At 41.8% G+C, this 24,240-nt stretch overlaps 1 protein-coding gene across 1 annotated transcript in view; it reads right to left on the reverse strand.

Moving 5' to 3' along the window:
* KDM6A (lysine demethylase 6A) overlaps positions 1–24,240 on the reverse strand; it is a 298,231-nt gene that overhangs the window by 12,193 nt on the left and 261,798 nt on the right. Inside the window, exons 19-27 of the mRNA XM_065404627.1 lie at positions 19,642–19,771; positions 18,098–18,203; positions 17,122–17,327; positions 14,514–14,578; positions 14,360–14,434; positions 6,019–6,167; positions 4,791–4,905; positions 2,524–2,711; positions 1,113–1,254 (exon numbers count right to left, since the gene is read on the reverse strand). Of these exons, the coding sequence (XP_065260699.1) occupies positions 1,113–1,254; positions 2,524–2,711; positions 4,791–4,905; positions 6,019–6,167; positions 14,360–14,434; positions 14,514–14,578; positions 17,122–17,327; positions 18,098–18,203; positions 19,642–19,771 (1,176 nt within the window). The remainder of the gene's footprint in view (positions 1–1,112; positions 1,255–2,523; positions 2,712–4,790; positions 4,906–6,018; positions 6,168–14,359; positions 14,435–14,513; positions 14,579–17,121; positions 17,328–18,097; positions 18,204–19,641; positions 19,772–24,240) is intronic.

The following is a 24,240-nucleotide window of genomic DNA, read 5'->3' on the forward strand; positions in this document are numbered from 1 at the left end:
GGCAGGCCCAGCCCTTGTGCTGTGTCAGGGTCCGGAGTAGTCTCACCACCGAGTCTCTGTCCCGGGTGGTGATGGTAGCGGCGATCTCCCACCTCTGTGCAGCCAATGGCCTATGCTCCCCACTGCCATGCTGAGCCTCTGGATTTATTTATTGACATATAAAATTTGCAGAATTTTAAAATACTGTGTGCAGAATTTTTACTTTTTTGGCACAGAATTTTTAATTTCTTGGCGCAGATTTCCCTCAGGAGTAGAATATGCTGGAATGCTCATCTGCTTTCTCAGGATTTCAGAGGGCGGAAGTGATGCCAGATGATTTATTTTTGTATGGATTGTATGCCTTGAAAGATATGTTAAAGGTGACTTGAACCTGGGAAACATACTTTTGAAAATGTTCAATTTTGAATCCAGAATGTTACCAGCTCATTTACTCAATTTAATCAGCTGCAGAACTCTTCAAATGAAAGGAGGGGGGGAAAGAGGCTTTCCAAACCCTGCCTCCTTGCTTGTCAAGGTGTTTTCCCCCTGCCACTCTTGGTGACAGGATATAAATCAGTTATATGTGAGTACTGGAAATGAACAAGTAAATTTACTATTAAAATATTTAGTTTAACTTTAAAAATAATTAAACATGCTCACCCTGAGTCTGAAGTTTACTGACAGCAGAAGGCCCAATCTTTCAACTTGTTGTTATATATAGGCAGACCCTTGTGCTCGTGAAGGGCCCCATCAGAGTCAACAGAGGTCTGTCTGCATACAAGTTGCAAGATTGAAACCTAAAATATTTTTGAAAAAACTTTGGAGTTCACAGTTACGATAAAAATCTCAAGAAATCTAGGCCTAAAAGTTACATTGAATACCTAATTCACCACATCAAAACAGCATTCATTTCATGTAATGCTAAACACAATCTAACAAAATGGATTTCACTAGGAAGATATTATTTATTCTGTAAATAAAAAAGATCACCCTTGTTTTTTAAGTGGCGTTCTAATTCACAATCTTTTCAAATTAAATGTGACTTTGTTTCATTCTGTTTTAACAACGGTCAAAATAAGAACAGTCAACCGTCAAAATGGAAATGGATATAAAAATTTTAAAAATACACTTACTTGATCATTTCAAAAAGCTTTGGATCTGAGACCTTTATATTTCGTGCCATGTTCCACGAAAGATGAATCATGGGCACTATTGACTTGACGCTCTGCAGTTTATTCCACTCGTACCGTTCCACTGCCAATTTATATTGACAGGCTATAAGAAAAAGTTACAGAAACGTTCAGATAAGCCAATAAAGGATATAAGAAGATCTCTTGGTCATACTCAAAACCTGAATTTTGTAAAATTGGAGAAAACAACATACTGTATACTACAGTGGTTGCCATTACAATTTTTACAGCTTTGAAAGTAAATTTTTACACAATAGTCCCTTATATTTAGAATAATTAGAGCATACACAATTCCACAATAACAACTTGAAAAAGCATTTTAAAATAAAGTAATGGTTTTTAAAATGGTTTTATTTTAAAAGTAAACAAATATTTTAGGATTAAAAACCTAATTTGCTAGTTTCTGCAGCTGCCTTTGTTCCATCCAATTCTATATTATAATTCTGTCATATTTACAATATGCAATTTCTAGACAGATTACACAATAGAGAGAGGTTTGTTGTGGTATGTTAGGCATGTTAAATTTATGCTAAGCAATATAAGGAGTGTCTTGTTGCAAAACGTATGTTGCTGCTCAGGGAATGCCAGTCAATTCAAGTGATCTTGGAATGATACTGCTTATAGCACTAAACCAAAATAAAGTTTGTCGTGTGCATTACTATTTAAGAAAATCGCTATTTTTTGAGGTAACTACTGGTCCTCTTTTGTCTGCTGTGTTTCCTCCCATTTTCTAAGATTATCTTTCTATTTTTCTGCTTATACCAGGTTGAACCCTAATGACTTTACATAATTCTCTTGTAGCTGTAGGTTTGAAACATCTAGCCAAATGTTTGTATTGGTTTTAAACTGAAAGACTGTACTTAAAGCTAATATTCCTGGAGCTTTTTAAAAACTCAAGAATTTTATACTGGTTTATAATAGCCTGTAATTATTAAAAATAGGAGAGCTCATGGGTCTTAAAAAAACTAACCGAATGGATAGTCCCCTGCAACCTCTTTCCTAGATGTATGAATAGGATGAGGAGAGGAGAAATGGAGTGCAAGGTAGAGTGAGTTCATCTAATCATTTCCTTTCTCTGTTTGTCTTTACACCAAAATTTATAGTTGCGACTGTGGTGAGGCTTAGTCTAAATAAATCGTGAAAGGACTGTGGTGCTTGTGTTTTCAGCCTTCCTTCAGAGGAAAAAATTTCAGGTTTTAACATTATACAGTTTGTGCTGAAACAGTTTCAAGAGACTATGCAATTTTTATCTAGTAAAATATGGTCACTTAATACAAAAAGCCCAAGAGTTGGGATGCATGTGGTACAACATGAACAAATTATCTATGTCACCATACATATTATTTCACCATACCTGTAAGAGGGCCAACATTCCAAGCAATGTTGTTGCACCAGCCAATAGCCTGAACCCAGTGAACAGTGCCAGCATTTATCCACACCAAATCCCCAGGTCTCTGAATAAACCTATAAACTGGGACATTGGCTTCATACAAGTCTTCCAGGTTAGGCCACCAAGAGCCCATTAAGAAATTCATATTATTTCTGAAACAATAGGGAAAAAAACAGTCTTCCACATTTACCAATAGATAAATTAAGGGTCTATGCCTACTAACAAGATAAAGTTAAGTTAATCAAAATACTTGCATACAGTGATCACTATTACAAATACTTCCAACTAGTGATTAATGACTCAGGAAATGGTAAAAAATAAAAAAACCAACCCAATGTTTTCTTCTCCAAGTGGCTGATTAGAATCCAGTGTAGGGTCATTATGTCCTGAATCTGTATGCAGCAATTTGGCTGCATGTGCGAAATGAGCAGATGGCCTCCATTTATTGTCCAGGGTTTTGGCTACACTATTTTTTCTTAACATTTCCCAGTATTGCTATCACTAATACAACCCCATTGGTAGTCGCAATCAACATAATATTAGTGTAGAATGACTACTAGCATTTTAACCACTATGTCATCTATCCCCGCTCAGAGCAGGTCTGCACAACATGGTGTTCAAAATGCCAGTACTTGCTGCTGCCTTTTCTACTCTAGCACTCCAATATGGCTACCACAATTGGATGGTAGCAACGGTGGGAAATTTTAGGAAAGAAGTCTAGATTAGACAAGGCATAGTGACTAGTGAACACATCTTCAACATGACCACCACCACTAGCTCTCTTCTTATCAGTTTCAGTAAAGAGGTCAAGGTATTAGTTGCTATGGTGACTGAATTAATTATCCAACCCACCAATTCAACAGTACAATCTATATGCTAATTGCTATATAATAATTGTACTGATAAATTGCAGTCAGATCAGCTGAAGAGTTCTGGCTCATATAAATTTCTTCTAGTGAATAAATACATATGATCCATTAGTCATCAATAATTCAATCACTAACTGCTTTTTTTTTTTTTATCCTCTTCCACATCTTACTTGAAACTGTTCATGAAGGCTGTCTTTAGACTTTTTCTTCATATATTTTAAATGCAAGGGCTGATCTGAGCTGGGCCTGTCCCTTTTATCTGCCCTCTTTGATCCCTTGGGCCTGTCAGGCTGCTCTTAAGCCTGACGCCACGTTATTTGTGAGATGGTAAGGCCCAGGCCTGCGCTGCATTATCTTCAGTGATTCAGGCTCTCTCAAATTCTTTGAATTACTTCGACTTTTCGCCTTCCACCTTTTGATTTCCTCTAGCAGTTTCAGAATCGTCTGACTCTGGTTTCAAGCTGTTTGTCATGTTGGTGACATTTTTTCTGTTGTTGTCATAGTGGCTCAGTTTTGTGCGGTCTTTGAAAAGAATGTATCACTATCATACAATCAAATAATGAACACATAAGAAAACCCAAATGTAGTTTAAAAGTTTGCTAATCTGCAGAATCAACACAACATGGATTTATTTTCATTGCTGATTGTGAGACACTATGGCCATTAAAAAAAAACAAACTGCATGTACACAAAATACACTTGAGTAACAGAGCAGATTAATCATGTATGGGAGCAATAAATATTTCCCTGTCGTCCTTCTAACGTACCTTAAAACGGATATGGAAAGACCACCATTTGAGTAAGAGTGCTAGTTAGTATTCATGTACATAAGAAAAAAAATCCAAGAGAGTGGTGGCAATTATTATATGAAGGGTTTTGTAAGGTGGAAATTGGATTGAGGTCTTAAAATACATCTGGGGCCACTACAGCCATCTGGGAGTAATAACTTTTGAGCCCTCCTGATATGGTCTGAATTTGAACCTTGGACTTGCATGTCAAAGTCTCCATATCCATTACAAACCGCCGATGTAATCTATGCTCCCTCCCCCACCATCTTTATTTTTTCTTTTTAAAAGTCCTGATATAAATCTAAGTTAAGTGCTGATTGTCGGGGGCAAACTATTCTGAGGCAACTGAGATAATCAAAGTTGGCTGTTTTTTGCATATTGTCATCTATTTGATTAAAATACTGAATAAGATCTATTTTTTTCCTTTATACTTTAACAGACTTTTCTGATTCATCAGAAGCTATAAAATATTACCTTCACCTCCCCATTAACAGCATGCGTGAGGTGTTTCTGCATCTGACAGGTATACATACAGAAGCCCTCAAAACATCTGAGGACAGCATATGAAACTTACTTTTCACAGAAGTCATTCAGGACACCCCAATAGCTTTCAGGAACAACAAACCATTCACAGTCACCTGGACCAATATTTATGTTTACCGAACAGAAGTTGTTATTTTCTTGGTGACCTGAAATTCATGAGAAAAACTGTTATTTTCACAGTGATGATACTTTTGTTTTGACAGCACTGTGAACACGTAAAGTACTATGTAAGCACTAATTATTATTAAGGTAAATTATATTACAGCTTAATTATATATGTACATAATGCCTAGCACCACAGCATTTGAGTGTCTATCCATTTTTTTAAAAATACACAATTAAAACACTGTTGCTTAGGATATGTATTAGTGACAACACAGTTTTGCTTTGATTGATTTATGGATGACTAAAAGTTATCAATTTCTCTAATCTTTGATGTGCATAATGCTTTGTGGCTCCCCTCCTGTAGATCTTAAGAGCTCTGCTAGACCTAAGCTTCAGTCAAACACAATTATTATATTTATTTTGGGGGCACCTGGAAGCCCAAAGCAAGATTGGGGCCCCACTGTTTTAGGTACATAGTAAGAAATAATCCCTGCCTCAAAGGGCTTTCAATCTATATAGACAAAACAGACTAAAGTAGTATTACCTCCATTTTACTGATGGGAAACTGAGGCACAGATACACTAAGGGACTTGCAGAAGGTCACATATGAAGCCAAAGGCAGAGCCAGGAACTGAACTAAGATCTCCTAAATCCTAGTTCAATGTCTTAATCACAAAACTATCTATCACTGAAGGATATTTTTTACCTTCAGGTGACAAGAGTTTAAATTAAACAAGGTTTAGCTCTTAAAGGTTTAATTATAAACTGCCATTCTAGGAACTTACAAGCTCTGCTGGAAAAGCTTACAGAAGCTTGCAAGATGTGCAAACGAAGTAAGTCAATCATGTCTAATTTTTCTTAAAGAAACAGGCAATTAAAGGCAAAAGGTTAGCAATAATGAACATTTAAGGTCGTGAAAATAAATGCACTTAAAAGTTAGGAAATTTCAGATGTTAATGTTACTTTCTCTTGTAACTGTCACTTTGCATATGCAGCATGAAGCATTTTCTAATTTCTTGTTAAACTGATATTCTAATATACTCTTTTGTTATACTTATGCACATCATAAACTATACAGGATCTACAATGTGACCAGGTTAACACCTTCTTGACTTTATTGCTTGATTTTTTCCATGGAAAGTATCTGTACTTACCTGGTGTCCTACTCCCTGGAACCTTCATGTACAACTGGACTGTGTTCATTCCCAGGACTGTATGACCAACATGGCTTAGAAGATTTCCTGCTGACACCACACGTACAAAAGCAGGAAGTTTTGTCAGTTCATGGAGCTGCAACTTCCACCTGCAGTAAAACAGCAAATCAACAACTGTGAATCCCTAAAGTTCATGGGATACTTTGGGAATTATATTAACAGCATTTTATAAAACTGTTAACATATAGGTTACAGGAATAGAAACTGTTACTGTGCGTTTTCATGTTTCTTGAACAACATGAAACTTCATACACAATTTAATGTCTCAGTCTAGAATTATACCAGTTCATATGTCAATTTAATGCTAATGTTAAATTGAAATCCAAGTCTTAATCGTGGAACTGTCCATTCTGGCCTAAGTTTTCAGAAAATTACATTTCAGAATTGTAAACCTAGCTTACACTGATTGTGCATGTAACTGTGGTAACTGCATACATATTAGATGTGCAATTGAGTGCACATACTTCTGAAAACTTAGGTCTCAGAGTCCATAGATCCCTAACTTTAAGTTTGGAAATGTCACAAAAATTCCTGCTATTCTTTAAACTTGAAATTTCAGCACACACATCACGTAAAACCTCTACGCATTAAACTGCAAACAATCCCCAATTAAAAAAAAAATCCCACTACGAATTCCCACCAGTCAACATCAATATATAAAAGTGGAATTCCATCCTTATTCTTCCCTCCTGCTCCGATTACCGCAAGAATTTGTTTACTAATGAGATAAGGATGGCTGTGGTGGTGAAAAAGACAGTTACCTTTTCCGTAACGGGTTTTCTTCGAGATGTGTTGCTCATGTCTATTCCACAATAGGTGTGCGTGCTCGCCATGTGCACCGGTGCCGGAAGTTTTTCCCCCAGCAGTAACCGTAGGGGAGCGCCCCAGCAACCCCTGGAGTGGCACCTCCATGATGTGGTATAAGGGGCGCTGCGCACTCCCCCCACCTCAGTTCCTTCTTGCCAGACAACTCCGGCAGAGGGGAAGGAGGGCGGGATGTGGACTAGACATGAGCAACACATCTCGAAGAGCACCAGTTATGGAAAAGGTAACTGTCTTTTCTTCTTCGAGTGATTGTTCATGTGTATTCCACAGTAGGTGATTCCAAGCTATATCTGTTCGAGGTGGGAAGGAGTTCACAAACTCTCGGGACGGAGAACGGCCCTTCCGAACCTGGCGTCCTCCCTGGTCTGCGAGGTGAACGAGTGAACTGAAGACCACGTGGCAGCCCTACAAATGTCCTGAATGGGGACATGGGCCAAAAAGGCAGGCGACAAGGCCTGCACCTGAGTCGAGTGCGCCTTCACAATTGGCGGTATTCCTGCCAGGTCATAACAGGTACGGATGCACAAGGTGATCCAGTTGGAGATCGGCTGAGTGGAGATCGGCCAACCTTTTATGCGCTCGGCCGAGGTGATGAACAGTTGCGAGGACTTTCTGAATCGCTTAGTCCGCTCCAGGTAGAAAGCCAGAGCCCGTCTCACATCCAGGGTCTGGAGGCAGCGCTTCACACTGGACGCATGGGGCTTGGGGCAGAGGACCAGCAGAAAAATGTCCTGACCCATGTGATAGGCGGAGACCACCTTTGAGCGGAACGAAGGGTGTGGGAGGAGCTGGAACTTATCTTTATGAAACACCGTGTACCGGGGCTCGGAGGTCAGGGCCCTGAGTTCCGAGACCTGCCTAGCCGACGTGATCGCAAACCAGGGAGGTTTGACCAAGAACACGTGGCTAGCGGCTCAAATGGGGGCCCCATGAGATGGGCCAACACCAGGTTTAGGTCCCGCTGCAAGACAGGAAGAGGCGATCCAACCCCTTAAGGAATTGGCCAGTCATAGCATGGGAGAATACCGTGTGGCCTTGCACCGGCGGATGGAAGGCCGATATGGCCGCCAGCTGCACCTTGACTGACGAGGGCGCCAGGCCCTGGGCTCTAAGGTGAAGGAGGTAGTCCAAAATATGCTGGATTGGAGTGGCCACTGGGGAAATGCCATTCTCGTCCGCCCATCTGGAAAACCTAGACCACTTTTCCAAGTAGGCTCAGCGCGTGGAGGGCCACCTGCTTTCTAGGACATGCTGAACCCCTTCCAAGCATGTCCTTTCCTCCCTATCTAACCATTGAGCAGCCACGCCGTGAGGTGGAGTGCCGCTAAGTTGGGGTGGAGGAGGCAGCCCTGGTCCTCAGAGAGCAAGTCCAGGCGGGACAGCCCTGTGAGGGTCCCGTACCAATGCTGCCTGGGCCATGCCGGGGCAATCAGAAGGACCCGGGCCTTGTCAGTCTTTATCTTTTTCAGGACCTTGCTGATCAGCGGGAACAGGGGAAAGGCATAGAGAAACTGGCTTAACCAGGACAGGAGGAAGGCATCAGAGATAGCGCCCCGTCCCAGCCCCCGCGGAGCAGAACCGGGGGCAGCGACGGATCCGCCAAGTCGCAAACAGGTCCACCTGGGGAGTTCCCCACACTTGGAAAAGTCTGTGTGCCACCTCTGGGTGGAGAGACCACTCATGCTGAGAGGAGAAGTCCCTGCTCAAGCAATCCGCCCGCGCGTTCCAGGCGCCCGGCAGATGGAAGGCCTGTAGGCAGATGTCGTGGGCTGTACAAAAGTCCCACAGTCTGAGGGCTTTGCAGCAGAGGATCAGGCCCCGCCTTGCCTGTTGATGTAGAACATCCAGGCCGTGAGGACCCTGACCACCAAGTGCGAGCGGAAGGCCACGCACGCCAACCATACCGCTCTGAGTTCCTTGACGTTTATGTGGAGGGTCAGATCCTGAGCCAACCACAGACCTTGGGTCTGAACGTTCCCGACATGGGCCCCCCATCCCAGGTCCGACGCGTCGGACACCAGTTCCAGTGATGGGGCCCTGCCCCTGAACGGGACCCCTTGGAGCATGTTTCTCTGGGAGGACCACCACTGTAGAGAGATGATCACTGGCTCGGGTACCGTGAGGACTTTGTCCATCCTGTCCCTGGCCAGGGAGAACTTCAAGGCCAACCAGAGATGGAGGGGCCTCATCCTGAGTCTGGCGTGACGGACCACATACGTGCACGCCGACATGTGACCCAAGAGCTGGAGGCACGCTCTGACTGTTGTCACCGGAAACCTTGTGACCGTGTCAATGAGCCCCTTCAGGGTCTCAAACCTGTCCGGTGGGAGGGAGGCTCTGGCCAACGAGGAGTGCAGGACTGCCCAAATAAACTCTATGCGTTGTACTGGAACTAACGTGGACCTGGTGTTATTTACCAACAGGCCACTTGCCTTAAAACTCCGCTGGTACCGCTTCCACCACTCCTAAGACCAGGAGCCGCCCCACCTCCTGTTTGAGCCGGGAGATGGTTTGAGGACTCATCAGTCCGAGATCAGCCGCGACCACTCCCGGAGGACACACAACCGAATGGAGAAGGGAAGCTTTATTGGGGGTGGATCCCTGTTGAGAACTGGCAGGGCGCCCCCAGGCGTCCCATCAAAACCGCCTTTTCCCCGCTTGCTTGCCCTTGCAGGACCCAGGCTGGGGGGCAGGCCGAGAATGCCTTTGTGGGCGCCTCTTACAGTCCCGCGATTTCTTATAAGCGGTCTCGTATTTTGACTGGCTGGCCTGAGCAGGAGTCTGCTGCAGCTTGAACTAAGGTTTAGCCGGAGCCGGAACATAGAGACCCAGAGTCTGGAGAGTCGTGCGGGAGTCTTTCAGGCCATGCAGTTTTGTATCCGTTTGTTCCGCAAACAGAGCTTTGCCGTCAAATGGGAGGTCCTGCAGGGAGGTCTGCGCCTCGCTGGACAGCCCCGAGAGCAGGAGCCATGACGCCCTTCTCAGGGACACCGCCGAGGCCATGGACCACACGGCTGTGTCCGCTGCATCCAAAGCTGCCTGCAGGGTTGCCCTGGCAGCCGCTGTGCCCTCTCCACCAGCGCTTTGAATTCCTTCCTGTCACGCTCCTGGAGGGAGTCCTCGAACTTGGGCAGGGAGCCCCATAGATTGAACTCATACCGGCCCAGGAGAGCCTGGTGGTTCGCCACCCGTAACTGGAAGCTCGAGAATGAATACATTTTTCTTCCAAATGAGCCCAGCCTCCATGAATCTTTATTTTTTGGGGTAGGGGCTGGTTGGCCCCGCCATTCCCTGTGGTTGACCGACTCGAGCACCAGGGAGTTAGGAGCAGGGTGGGTGTATAAGTATTCATGCCCCGTGGCAGGTACAAAATACTTGCGTTCTGCTCTCTTAGAGATGGGAGCCAATGAGGCTGGGGTTTGCCACAGGGCATTTGAAATTTTCACCACCCCTTCATGGAGAGGCAAAACCACCCTGCCCGGTGCCAAGGAGGACAATACATTAAACAGCGAGTCCGAGGGCTCCTCCATCTCCTGTGCTTGGAGGTGGAAGCTTGATGCCATCCTTTTTAAGAGTTCTTGGTGGGCCCTAATGTCCTCCTGCGGGATGGAGGGAGGAGGGGCCATAATCGCCTCATCCGGGGAGGGTGAGGAGGCCGGCGCAGTACTTTGGGTGTCCACCGGCACCAGAGGGTCCACCACCTGGTCGGTCTCCGGGCACGGTGCCGAGGATGTACGTCCCACCGACTCGTTCCTCGGAGATCTGGAGAGGGAGGCTGAAGGTCCTTCTGAGGCTCCGGCCACCAAGCGAGCCCCCACCGGGGGCTGCGTCAGGGGCCACGGTGCCCACTGGTATCATTGAGCCAGCCACGGTGCCTGGTGCCACAACACCTGCTGTGGCACCGGCGGAGCCGGCTGTTCGGCTTGGCTGGCCTGGCCCATTGATGGACGACTATGAAGGGAGGCCAGGCTGACATATGACCTGCCGCTGTCTCTGGACCGGAAGGAGCGGCAGCGCTGGGAGCAATGCCAACCACGGGACCGCGATCCCGACGTGGAGGACCAGTACTGTCGGTAACAGCTGCTCCGCGATCGGCTCCAGCGGGTGGACCCGTGATGGCGAGATGCCAGCGATCGACGTCTGGTGCTGCGGAGGCGGTGCCGTGGCATCGTCCTGGAGCGGGATGCCGAACGGGAATGACATCAACGTTTGTGCTGTGACTGGCTGCGACAGCCCCTCCGAGACGAGGACCTTTGGCAACATCTGCCTCGGTCCCGTCGGTGTTTGCTCCTTGAGGCGGGGCGGTGCCGAGAGTCTCGGTCAGATGGAACCGAACCAGACAGCCCGTGGGCGTGAAGGGCGATCCACATGGACTTTGCCCTGAACAGTCGCTGGGTGGCGAACAGCGTCAGGAACGTTCCCTTGACCGAGACTGGTACTTAGCTGGGGCGACTGCGGAGATCCCAGCGGTGGCTTGCCTCTGGAGCGCAGGGCTGACATCGGTGGTGCTCCTGGTACCGGCATGGACATAATGTCCCGGGCCACCTTCAGGGCCTCCGGTGTGGAGGGCATCCAGACATCCGAAAAGGCTACTCCGCTCGATTTGAGTCGGAGGCCTAGAGGCCAGTGGGGATCGAGGACTGCCTGACATGGGTCTAGCCTCTGTCCCGGGTTTACTCCAGTGCTGCGGCGAAGAAGGAGAGTGGTGCCAACTAGTCGATGGTGCCGAAGGGCTGCCGCGCACCGACATCTCGGTGCCCGGTGCCGACTTGGAGCAGCATGCCGGAGCCGGGGTCAGGGCCGACTCCATCAAAATAGCCCGGAGCCTAATGTTCCTTTCTCTCTTGGTCCAAGGCTTAAACGACTTGCAAATCTTGCAGCGATCGCTGAGATGGGTTTCCCCCAAACAGTGTAGGCAGTCCGCGTGCGGACCACTCAGTGGCATAGATTGCCTACAAGTGTTGCACAACTTACAACCTGGGGCATGGGGCATACCCTGGCCCGGCCGCTCTAGCTAAACTAAACTAAACTAAACTAACTAACTACAGGTACCATACACTGAGCGAACAAGCAGCTTTGGGGACGAGCCACAGCGAAGCTGGAGCAGAACAGTTCCGAAGCACCTTCACTAGTGGCTTTGGGTGGGGGGAGCGCGCAGCGCCCCTTAAACCGCGCCATGGAGGCGCCTCTCCAGGGGTCGCTGGGGCACTCGTCTACGGGTACTGCTAGGGGAAAAACTTCTGGCACTGGTGCATGTGGCAAGCACGCACACCTATTGTGAAATACACATGAGCAATCACTCGAAGAAGAGGAGGCAGGCTATGGATCAGGATGAATTTCCTGGAGAGAAGCAATTCCAGTGGGAGTGGGAGGGAGGAATGAAGAAAAGGTGGCGTATAGGTGATTGGAACAGGAATGCAAAAGTAGAGCCCAAGTGGAGAACATTAAGCTTATGAGAAAAAATGGGAGGATACGATGATGGGCATGAAGGGTGGATACATCACACACAAACCTATGTTTAAAAAATATTAAGGTTGCAAAATCAAGCACTCAGAAGTTAGGAAATGTCAAATGAGACAGAGTCCTGTGGAAATAACAGTATGTGATCATGATATACAGTCTTTGCACATATGCACAAGGGGAGTATGTTTCCTAACTTATGAGTGCATGACCCTGCAATCTAAATAATGTTCTTTTAATATGTTTTGTGCATGTAGTTTTCTAGGTTTTTAAAAAAGCACACCAAAAAAAAAAATCCATCATATGGCATTGTACTGACACTCATGTGGTTAATCAGTAGGGTTGGAACTTTTAGATCCACTATACAGACCTCTGCCACTTGGGCTAACCGACTAACTGGTGGGCAACAGTACGTTGTTATCCTCTGTTGGGGGATGAGACACTTTGCCAATGGGTTTCACAGATATTTGCTGGCAGCAGAGGAATGGTGAGACTCAGGGATCTCGGGTTCTATTCCAGGCTCTGGAGAGGAGTATGCTTTGGTGCACACAGAATCTTTTGCTCATTTCCCCAAAATTTGACTACTCCTAATCTGTTCCCTCCATCCTGCACTGTCTCAGTCCTGCCTCTTCTATACCCCTGGTTCCTTGTCCCAGTCCCAGGGCAGGTCTACACTACGGGGCTAAGTTGATCTAAGTTACGCAACTCCAGCTACGTGAATAACGTAGCTGGAGTCAGCGTACGTTAGGGCGACTTATTTTGGTGTCTACCATGCTGGGTCGATGGGAGAAACTCTCCCATTGACTTACCTTATGCATCTTGTTCCGGTGGAGTACTGGAGACCAGCGATCGGTGGTCGATTTAGCGGGTCTTCACTTGACCCGCTAAATTGACCCCCCCCCCCCCCCCAGTGGATCAATCGCGACATGTCGATTCCCTGGTAAGTGGAGACAAGCCCCCAGTCTCCAATTCTCAAGACTTTCATTTCAGTCCCAGTCCCCTTTCCCAGTGAATACTAGTCTCTCTCTCTAGGGTCACTAGCTTAGTACCAATCAGCATTATACTAAAAGACAATGGAAGCAAACTACATTCTTTTCTCTTGAAATGCATAGTCTCTTAAAATACAAGCCTCCCATCAGAACTCTTTGCTAAGAAAGGAGAGTTAGGAGAGAAGATGAAGTCTTTTGGAAGTGCATTTTTAAAGTCTTAATGCATACTGTGTGAAATCCTTGGGAACAAACAAGATGAGAGAACAAAAGACTGGAATTTACTTATATACACAGAATGACACAGACTAGGAGATATGTAAAGGGATGTTTTGTATAGGAAGGGTGTGTTCTGGTGCTATATACACTGTTTGTCTTCTAAAGTTTGTTTTCCTCTCAATTATGCTACTGTGATTGCGAGTTGTAACTAAGGAAAGTATACTGAGAAGCCTAGAGGCCTTATGATAAAATCCTAACTTTCCTTCAAGCTCTCTCTAGGAAAAATATGCAGCTCAGCCTTTAAAAACACTTTCAGTCTCACATCATGAATTTGTTTCTGTTTATTATAGAACTTTTGCAACTGGCATCTACCTGCCTCAAAACACCAAGAATTTAACTGGATAAGCATTTGGCTTCAATTAATTTAGGGGTTGGGAATTCTAACACTTTGCAAAGATATGTGTTTCCTATATGGCAATATGGTGCTGCCATATTTCTTATCAGAAAAACACATATTTCTTTTAAACTGCTGAAGCAACTGTTATGTAGCCAATGATAAGATAAGCAACTCTAAGATTAACTGGGAGCCAAATCCAAATACATACCAGAAAATGATAGGGATAAAGTATGCATAGTTTTATTAAATAAATTAAAAAAAAAGTAAAATAAGCTACAGGAACCTAGATGTGAGGAAATAAAATAGGAAACTCTCTAGATAAATAATAAAGGTGGGCATGTTGGCTCAACTTTGTTTATAACTATAAAAACTGACAAATTGCAGGGAGACTCACTTTTTGTCATCCGACAGATCAATGTTGGTCCCAAACTTGATTGTTTTGAAAGGTCCTCTTCTTCTCCTACCAGAGCTGTAAAAATTATGAAAACATATGAAGTATATCCTTTGGAACAGAAACTATAGAAGTATATTATTTATACCTAACTCACTTATCAGAAGATGTGGATTCATTATCTGAGTGGTCCTTGTGGTGACTCTTTTTCTCATTTTCCTCCTGCAAAACAAAAATGTGACATTTCCTATCACTTTATCATATAGTATTAATAGATTTAATCTCAAATAAAATAAAATATGAAAACCTTTGCATCTATAATATCTATATGGACAATTTTTAGAGCCGGTCCAGAGGTTGCTTTGAAGATTAGAGGGAAATTGGGGATAAGAATGAGATAGGAATAGTGTTTTTGTTGACTTCCATAAAAGAGGAAAAGGAACATTGTGTTATGATCATTTTAACATGTACATGTATATTTTACATTTCTTTGCTACTAGTAACTTGTTAAGAGACAGAAAAAATCTGATTTGACAATACTGCAGTCATCTATGCAATTTTTTTCATGCAAAAGTTAATGACAATAGAGGCTTTCCGGCTGACCTCTTGTAACATGCCAGTTCATGTGCATTATCAAACATTCGCTGCTCTGGAAGCCTACATGCATTCTTTTCCTTCTATTTCTTAAAGTTTTGATACAGCTACACTCTGACAAACTTAAGAGTTGAGAACGTTAACATATTAGCTCTATATTTTAAGATTTATTGAAAGCAAATTATGCACACACTTTTACATTCGCTTCCCTTCTTCCCTACTGACAGAAATATTAGTTTGGCCCAGCACCCCATCTCAAATACTTTGCATATTTCTAGATTCGTCCTCTGACAATAACCAGGGCTCCAGCCACACACCTCCCCAACCCCACTCTCTGCATAAGGTTCTGCCCCATCCTCTGACCCCTTTCTAGCTTACCTTATGGCCCTGAGAACCAGTGGGGCTTAAGGCTTCTGGTAGCCCCCACCTTCCAACAGCGTTGGAATGATCTGGAAGAATACAATCCTCGCTCACTTCCCCAAACAGCAGCCGGAAATCTTCAGTGGATATCCCATTTCCCCAATCACCATTGCAGATCTAGAAAAATCCCATTTGTGTCCCTGATCAGCCCAATCCAGGTGCCATCAAAATCCCCCAATGTACCCCCTCCAGAATGTCCTTGATTCCTTCTCCTGCTTCTCTCTCAGCCCATGATTAGTCCTCTCCACTTTCTTGCAACTACAAATCCAGACTTGGATCTCCTACCACATATTACTGCTTCTAATTCATCAGTGCTAGAACTAGGGATGCTACCGCACCCCCTGGCTTGAAGTGGTTTCCATCATATACAGCGTTTACTGTTTTGTTCAATAGCTCTCAGCACTCCCACTATACAAATTGTTGCAACACGCCTGTTCTAATCTGCTCACAAAGTTCTTGTTTCTCCTGTCTGCAGTGCAAGTTCTAACTTAAAAGTTCTCCTGTCCTTCTCACCTCACCCAGCCCACCACCACTTCCCTTGTGATTACAGTGAAAATACCAGTCCTCGGCCCTCTGCTACTGCTGCTTCCCAACCTCTTCTAAGACAGAGCTGGTCAGAAATACCTTGCACTCTTTGCTCTATTTAGCTTAGTATTTTCATGTATCTAGGATCACATCTGTGTGGAGCTTTCAGGAGTTCCCAAGTTAATTCCAGGGATGTACTCACCACTAGAATTTGGGGCCACAAAAACTAGAAAACTTTTTTTTTTTTAATATTAGATAAGGTTAGCAAAAAATTATTTAAAAAAGTATTGAAACAATGTTTTTATAAAAAGAAAATATTAATTTTAGAACCAGAGGCCTTCCCAAATATAGGGGCAATTACATAACAGTAAACACAGAATGCCATTACATAATATCAGATATAGAAAGCATTAACAGACATATTTCTGAAACTATAACATTATTTCTACTGTATCAAATACTTGAGTTGAAGGAAAACAGTGCGTGTTGGCTTCTAAAAAGCAGCACAAACATTATATCACCATACTCTGAATAAACAAATTTTATTTCGAAGTACTTTTCAGTTGGAAATTGAGAAATAGTATGTAAAAATATTTTTGTGAAGTTTTTTTTTGGTTTTTTTTTTTTTTAAAGTTTTGAATGCATTTTTAAAATTCTCAACAACTTTTAAATCTGAGTTTACATACTACTATATCTCACAAGGGATCTCACACTGGGGGTCGGGACCCCGCAGGGGGTTGTGAGGTTATTACATGGGGGGTCGCGAGCTGTCAGCCTCCACCCTAAACCCGGCTTTGCATCCACCATTTATAATGGTGTTAAATATATTAAAAAGTGTTTTTAATTTATAAAGGGGGTCGCACTCAGAGGCTTGTTACGTGAAAGGGGTCACCAGTACAAAAGTTTGAAAACTACTGATATATCAGTTTAAGTTAACAGTTTTAAATGTATGTGAAAGTGATAACTAATAGTCTTACACTAAAGAAACTAAAGGTTTTTGTGCGTAACACCGTATAGTTTATTTGCCCATCCATTCACAGGGAATTTATGTGCTTAGCTGTGCATTTAACATTAATGGGAATCCCCTTCTTCCCAATACCAACTGATGGAAAGGACTCCTTAAAAAAAAAAAAAAAAAATCATATGATCATGTTTTAAGTTGTTACTGAGGACAAGTTGTTTGCAGAATTACTGTGTTCTTTATAAAATAGTTAAGATGTACCTACCCTTAATGACTCCTGGAATGAGGAGGCCTGGTACTGTGCATATTTAGCTATTGTAGTATGAGATCTACTGCTTTCGCAACGCCAGATTTTCTTTGTTCCAGTGGGGTCCCAGTTTTCATCTGCTGGTTGAAGTAATTGTGTCCTCACTTCTACTATGTGTTCATTATTTGCTTCCACTAATGTTTTAGTAGAGAAGAGTCCTAGATCTAAAGAACATTAATACAGTTCATAAATAATAGTTCAGTATAATGAAAAGGTTAAATTATACATTGGAAAGGTAGAGATTAATATATTTAAAGAAACTAAAGGTATATGAAGCACATTTGATATTTTACCTGAAAAGGAAATATGTAATTTTTCAGATATGATAAACACAATCCAGTTTATTTAGGTTTCACATTAAATATTGATGTAGTAAAAAGCCTTCCCCACATATGATTGTAAAAGCCTGGAAGAGACTACACTGCCTAAATAGTAGCAGATATGACTAAATCTACTATTTCTGAAAATATGTATTTCGGACAAATCCTGGCCTCTACAAAAAATACTTCTATTAAATAATAAGCATACCTAGCAAGTACAAAAATTTTAATCCATAGATCTCAAAATGCTTTACCAATGCAGGTGAATTATTATCCTCCATTTTACAAAAGGAAAACTAAGGCACAAAACAATGTGGGCCAAGAGTTTCAAAGATAGAAGCCTCATGTTAGGTTTTGAAATAGATGGTTAGGCACCTGCTTGACTAAAGTCAATGGGAGCCGCTGGATGCTAAGTTCTTGTAAAGTACCACAGAAATACTGCTTAGTTTGCAGACTACATATTACCCTAATTCCTTGTTATACAAACATGAATATATTAAGGAAATAAAACTGTGAACACTTCAGAGATTTCCCAACACTTTCTAAAGGAATGTATGTATGTAGGAAAGAAAAGTCTACTCTGTCCTTTTTGTGTGTGTATAAAACAAACTTACCTAATTTAAGAGCTCCAGCAAGGCCACGGATTACAGTAACAGGATTGTTTGGATTTGTACAAAATTGATGTAAAGGTGGAAAGAAAGCATCACGTTTATTTTCCAACTGCAAATTACAAAGGAGTATTAGGTCTCAGGGGCAGTTAGTCTTTTCATTAGTAAAATAACAAATAACAAAACAGGAGGAGGTCAGGAATGCTATCCATTTTCATGCACTCCAGTGAATTAGCAGTTATATCACACAATATTTTCTCATTAAATACTGGTTTCACTCCTTTTGAAATTAAATTACTTATTATAATTTACTCCCTTGTAGAAATTCTATCCAGACTACTTTGGTGCAAGGCTTTTCTAAGCTCAATTTTGCTGCAGTTTATTTCTGTACTTGACAATAGATCCAAAAATCTAGTAACATGTATTCTCTACAGCATCTCTTCATTATTTTTACCTCAGCAGAGCTCCTTCCTTATTTCTTGTTCCTCCCCAAAGAACATACCTAATTTCTATAATATGTATTTTAATAACTAAGATTCACAGAATTATTTTTGTCCTCTACTGTACAATCTCCAAGTCTATCAAATTCTTTTTTAGAATAAGATAATACTGTCTTGTTAGACTATTTTCAAAAGTTATAAAATAATCCTTTAGATAATGTTCAAAGGAAACTGCCTAACTAAAACAGAAATGTCATCTACATTATCTCTATCATTAAGTAGAACAATTGATTTTAGTCAGTTTTTTAAAAAATGCTTAATTACTACATTGTTAGTTACATCTAATTTTGCTCTCGTTGCCAATCTTTCAACATTTTGCCTCTAGGGGTCAGTATAGGTCATGTCTCCAGAGCAAACGTCAGTTTCACTGTGTGGATAGAAACTATGGAGATGCTGTAAGAGCCTAAGTTACTCCTCCATGACCAAGGAACTTAGCTTTACACAGTATTTGGGACATTGCTTGATTCTGATGTCAGAATATACTGCCATACCAGAAAGTAGGCATGAGTAAGGAAATCTCTCATGAAAGCTTTTCACACCTCAGGTTCTTCCTTATATTAACCTTTTGCTACAATATTGTTATTGCAAATTTAATTCATTTTCTTTGCTGTATTTTGATATTGACAGGAGAGTTCCATTTAGTTATCTGCTCATATAACCATTTGAGTAATCCCATGCAAATACATCTTAAAATATTTTATAAACCCATTTGAATTATTACTGAGAGTTGTGTCTCATGAATTGTCTGACTTTTTAAATCACTACTTGAAGTACTAAAAATTTAAAAAGCATTCCTAATGTGTTTTCATTTCAATTTAGCAATCACACTGGAATTCTCTGTTTGAATCACTTATGATCTATTTAAAAAGAAAAATATTGTAAGATTCTCTTTGGGTTCAAAATTCTGCCTTTTCACATGTTGCACCCCTGTAGGTAAAATTTAGCTCTGAATAAGATACCTTGTTTCAATACTTATTTAAATTAAAAAGCTAGCTATATAGTTACAAAAAGCCCTAACCGATTTATTCCTGCCAGTCGGTTGATACTTACATAAATACTAGGTGTAGGTGGATTCAACTTGTCCTTTGGCAAGGGAGGGTATGGTGGAGGCGGTGGTCGTGGAGGTGGACATTTATCCAATAAAATGCTACTGTTAGATAAGCCATTTTTACCCAGATTCCTAAAAAGGAAAGAGAGCTGTCTGTGTGAACATTTGATTAAAAAAATTACAAGTATATTTACTGAATATGTGCTAGTTACACGTTGCGTACAACAGAAAATATGAATGATGTACCAGGGTAAACCACAATTACGGGCTAAGTGGAACCTCCAGGATATATCTTAATCAAGGATTCTCATTATTTAGTAAGATGAAACTATTTTAAATTATTCCCACTATTCCCCTCTCCCCAAATTTACAAAAACACCACCATTAGTTAAAAAAATAACTAATCTCAAAATAAAGAAAATAATCTGAATTATAATTAACATAGCAAATAGTTTTTAACTTGAAGTACAGTAGAACCTTATTAATTGGCACTGACTACCAGGTGATCCATTCATAGCAGTGAGGAACAAAAAACACTTTTCAGATCAAGTCTATCTGGTAATAGAGGACATAGCATTATTAAATTGGTAATACACAGAATCTCTCACAGAATTTCATACAAAAGGCTGTTACAGTCACAAACTGCAAATTTGCACATCACCCAAGTAAGAACACATACAATTAAAAAACTACCATGCTGTAATGTACTTTATTTATTTATTTTGACAAGTTTAATTTTATACTTGTACTTCACAGTATACTAGCATATACATATTGTAGAATAATTTGTAAGTCACCCTGCAGCACTCAACTTCTAAATCTTTCTTGTGAAGCACAGTAAGACTAAATTACTGTGCCTGAAGATTAGTGAAGTGAGAATTAACGAAGATATACTGCTTTTTTTTTTTTGTCTAGGAGTGGGACTATACGGTTACTTTCAAGTACAAAATTAATAATCCTTTTCCCCCAAACAAAGATGAGATTTTATATGCATATAAACATATGGGGCTTATGTGGCACAGTATCATCTTAAATTATTTAGTCTTAACTAACCTGCAAGGATAAATGTACAAAACATTATTTATTTTAAAAGAAGAGTGTGATGCCAAGAGGACTTACTTGGGGTACTGAAATATTCTCAGTATCTAATTGACATGGCCCTCTTTCAGACTAGAAATAGTCACAAAATCTTTCCCAACAAATGATCAGTACAAATAACCCTCTGTCACACACTATCGTTCAACACAAGAGTACAGATAAAAACTCTGAGAAAGGGCACCATCAAAATTCATCATGTTGTATTCTAACTCTGATGTATGAAAAGTTACACATGTAGCTCTGCATAAGAGTTAAGGACATGTGATCAAATGTTAGTGAATACCAATCATTGTACTGCATGTATTTTACTTGCTAAACTAATTTGATACTAAATCAGTTTCTGATGTAGTAAATTCAGAAATTAATTGGAATGACTGCAGAACAGTGGAATCAAACCCAAACAAAACCACCCTGTGCTGATGCAATGCAGTGTTTGAAATTTTATACTCCTACGGAGAAGAAACTCAAAATTATTACTCCCATGGCTACTATAATTTTGCTTCCCATAGCACATATAGTTCTGCAGTTGGTATTATTGCATATTATTATTTGTAATGTGATACATCACCTAGGAACGCAGTCAGGAACCAGTACCCCACTGCGCTAACGGCCATAAAAACACAGAACAAAAAGACAGTCCCTGCCTCAAAGAGCTTACATACAGTACCAATTTTAATGCCTTAATGTATCATGTTCACTTTGCCTATTATAGTTGCTGCACAAGGCCCTGACTCAGCACAGCACTTACACATGTGCTTAAATCCATCAGAAAAGCATGTGCTTAAATGTGTTGCTCAATCAGGACTTAAAATATCAAACAATGTTGCAGTTGTACTTCATTGTTGCACAGTGAAATATACCCACCACCTTACACTTATAGCTGGGTGGTAGTTGAACTGGACAGGACATCTGTCACTCAAGAGGTGTGTAGGGTTACGCAACCAGAAGGTGGGTTGGACTATTGTTAGTGGGATGTCCACACACTCAAAAGATTTACAATCTTTTGATCACAAATTGACTGGTGCCTGCTTTAGGATTGCAATCCCAAGCATATAATGTGCTCTTCAGAGCTGGTGACATGCTAAACTGGACACTTTCTTGCTACCAAACACATGTATCTATTTCAGGGGTTATCAAACGTCATTGCACTGCGACCTCCTTCTGACACAACCCCAGGATGGGGGCCACACCTGAAACTTGAGCCCTGCTGCCCCGGATGGGAGGCCAAAGCCAAAACCCAACAGCTTCAGCCCTGGGTAGGGGAAATGTAGCCTGAGCCTTGCCACCCAAGGCTGAAGCCACTCTTGGGCTTCGGCCCCGGGCCCCAGCAAGTCTAATGTCAGTCCTGGCAACCTCATTAAAACAGGGTCCCGACTCACTTTGGGGTCCCAACCCCCAGTTTGAGAACTGCTGATCTATTTGCAAGCAAGACAGATCTTGAATGGTCAAGATTAAAATTGAGCAGTCTTAAAAAACCCACAGGTGTACATTCTATTTCACCGTGCAATGCCCCTGATACACTCATATGCATAACTGAAGAGACATTAAAAGTTCAGTATAAATGAAGGAACATTTTGTTATTTCTAATCACCTGTCTTCAAACACCTGAAATAAATGTGGTCTTTGTTGTATGTTATGTCAATGGCAAGTTTTGAATAAATTATTTTAATTATACGAACACTTTATAGCATATGATTTCCCCCCTAAATTATGAAAATACCTTCTTCACATTTGGATATTAAAAAAATAGATTAATAGATTTTCTTCAAACCTTACAAAATAGAAAATCACTCATTTGTTTGGGCAGAGAACAAACATTAGAAATTTCTATGGGAACAAAGAAATCAGGGAATGGACAAACAGTTCATCATGTTTAGTATTCTGTGTCTAACAGCGGTCCATGCCATATGCTTCAGAGGAAAGTGCAGTAAACCTCAGACAATTATTCAACAACCTGTTCATAAGGGAATTTTCTTCCCCACAGATATTTCCTGAGACATTATATCCCCTAATAAAAAAACCTCTATAATTGTGGATGTTGCCATTACACAAATACATTTCTAATCCTTTTTAAAATCCTATTAAGCTCGTGACCTCAATAACATAAGGCTGAGAGTTTCACAGGTTACTTATACATTGTGTAAAAGTAGCATTTCATTTTTTAAATCAGTTTTAAATGCGTCTTTCGATCTCACTAGGTATCACCTTGTTCTTATGTTACCTGAGTTATTTATTATTTCACATACCTTTATCATGTTGCCACTTATTCCCCTGTCTAAACTTAACAGGTCTCTTTTCAATCTCTCCTCAGATGAAATTTTTCATGCCTCTATTTTTTTATTTTTGCCCAACTCTGGACTCCTAGCTTTCCTATACTTCCTTGAAAGCCAAACTGAACCTTTAGCCCAGGTCAGGGCATATTATCACTATGCAATGATATTGTAACATTTTCTATCCCATTCTTTACACCTCTGTAGTGGTGTCCCTTATGTCTTGCCATGCCTCAGTTTCCCTGCTGGTTGATAGTCTACCTTCTCAGTAATTGGGTTGTTCAGCCCTCAAGCCAAACCAAAAACTTTCCCCCTTCCAGGTTACACGAAGTCCAAACACAAAACCTTCACCTAGTCTCTCTTGCTATGCCACAGCTGTCCCCCTTAGGGTCTATCTGAACTTTTCCCCTGGGTGCAAGATTACCAAATTAGTCTTTCATTCCTTGACTGCAGGGATCCTTTATTCTTTAGTTGGCAGAGTCCACCCTCTCTTACAGAATACATCACCTGTAGATGGCACTACTGAGGCAGAGGAACTCATGCCCTCTATCTACCACAGGCTCCAACCAATGATGTAGCTGTCCACTCCAGCCTCAACTCCTCTGTTTCACTCCTCTTCCTAAAGCTACTTCCTATATTTGCTTGTCTGCCAACCTTCTCACTGGTCTTTTTCTTCACACTTCTTCATACAACACACAGTCAACCCGGGGAACTCATTGGCAGCAGCTGTTGTGAAGCCCAAAGCATAACTGGGTTAAAAAAAAGAATTAGATAAGTTCATAGAGGATAGGTCCATCAAAATGTCTATTAGCCAAGATGGCCAGAGTGGCAACCCCATGCTCCGGATGTCCCTAAACTTATGCCTGCCAGAAACAGGAACTGAATGACGGGATGGATCATTCGATAGTTTCCCTGTTCTGTTCATTACCTCTAAAGCATCTGCCACCGGCTCCTGTTGAAAGACAGGATACTGTGCTAGATGGACCATTGATCTGACCCAGTATGGGTATGCTTATGTTCAGCCTTCTGCAGTGACCCTGAGTATGTCTGCTAAATGGTTATATTTAATTTTGAACTCAAATGTGTATGAGTTCAGATTAATCCTTCCAATGTACATTACCTTAATTTGTCTACACTGAATTTCAGCTACCATTAAGTTGTCCAATCATTCTGCTTTGTTAGGTCCCTCTGTAATTCTTCAAAGATTTCTTTTTTTGACTAATCTAAATAACT

The sequence above is a fragment of the Emys orbicularis genome, chromosome 1 (assembly GCF_028017835.1).
Source record: "Emys orbicularis isolate rEmyOrb1 chromosome 1, rEmyOrb1.hap1, whole genome shotgun sequence".
NCBI classification, from domain to species: domain Eukaryota; kingdom Metazoa; phylum Chordata; order Testudines; family Emydidae; genus Emys; species Emys orbicularis.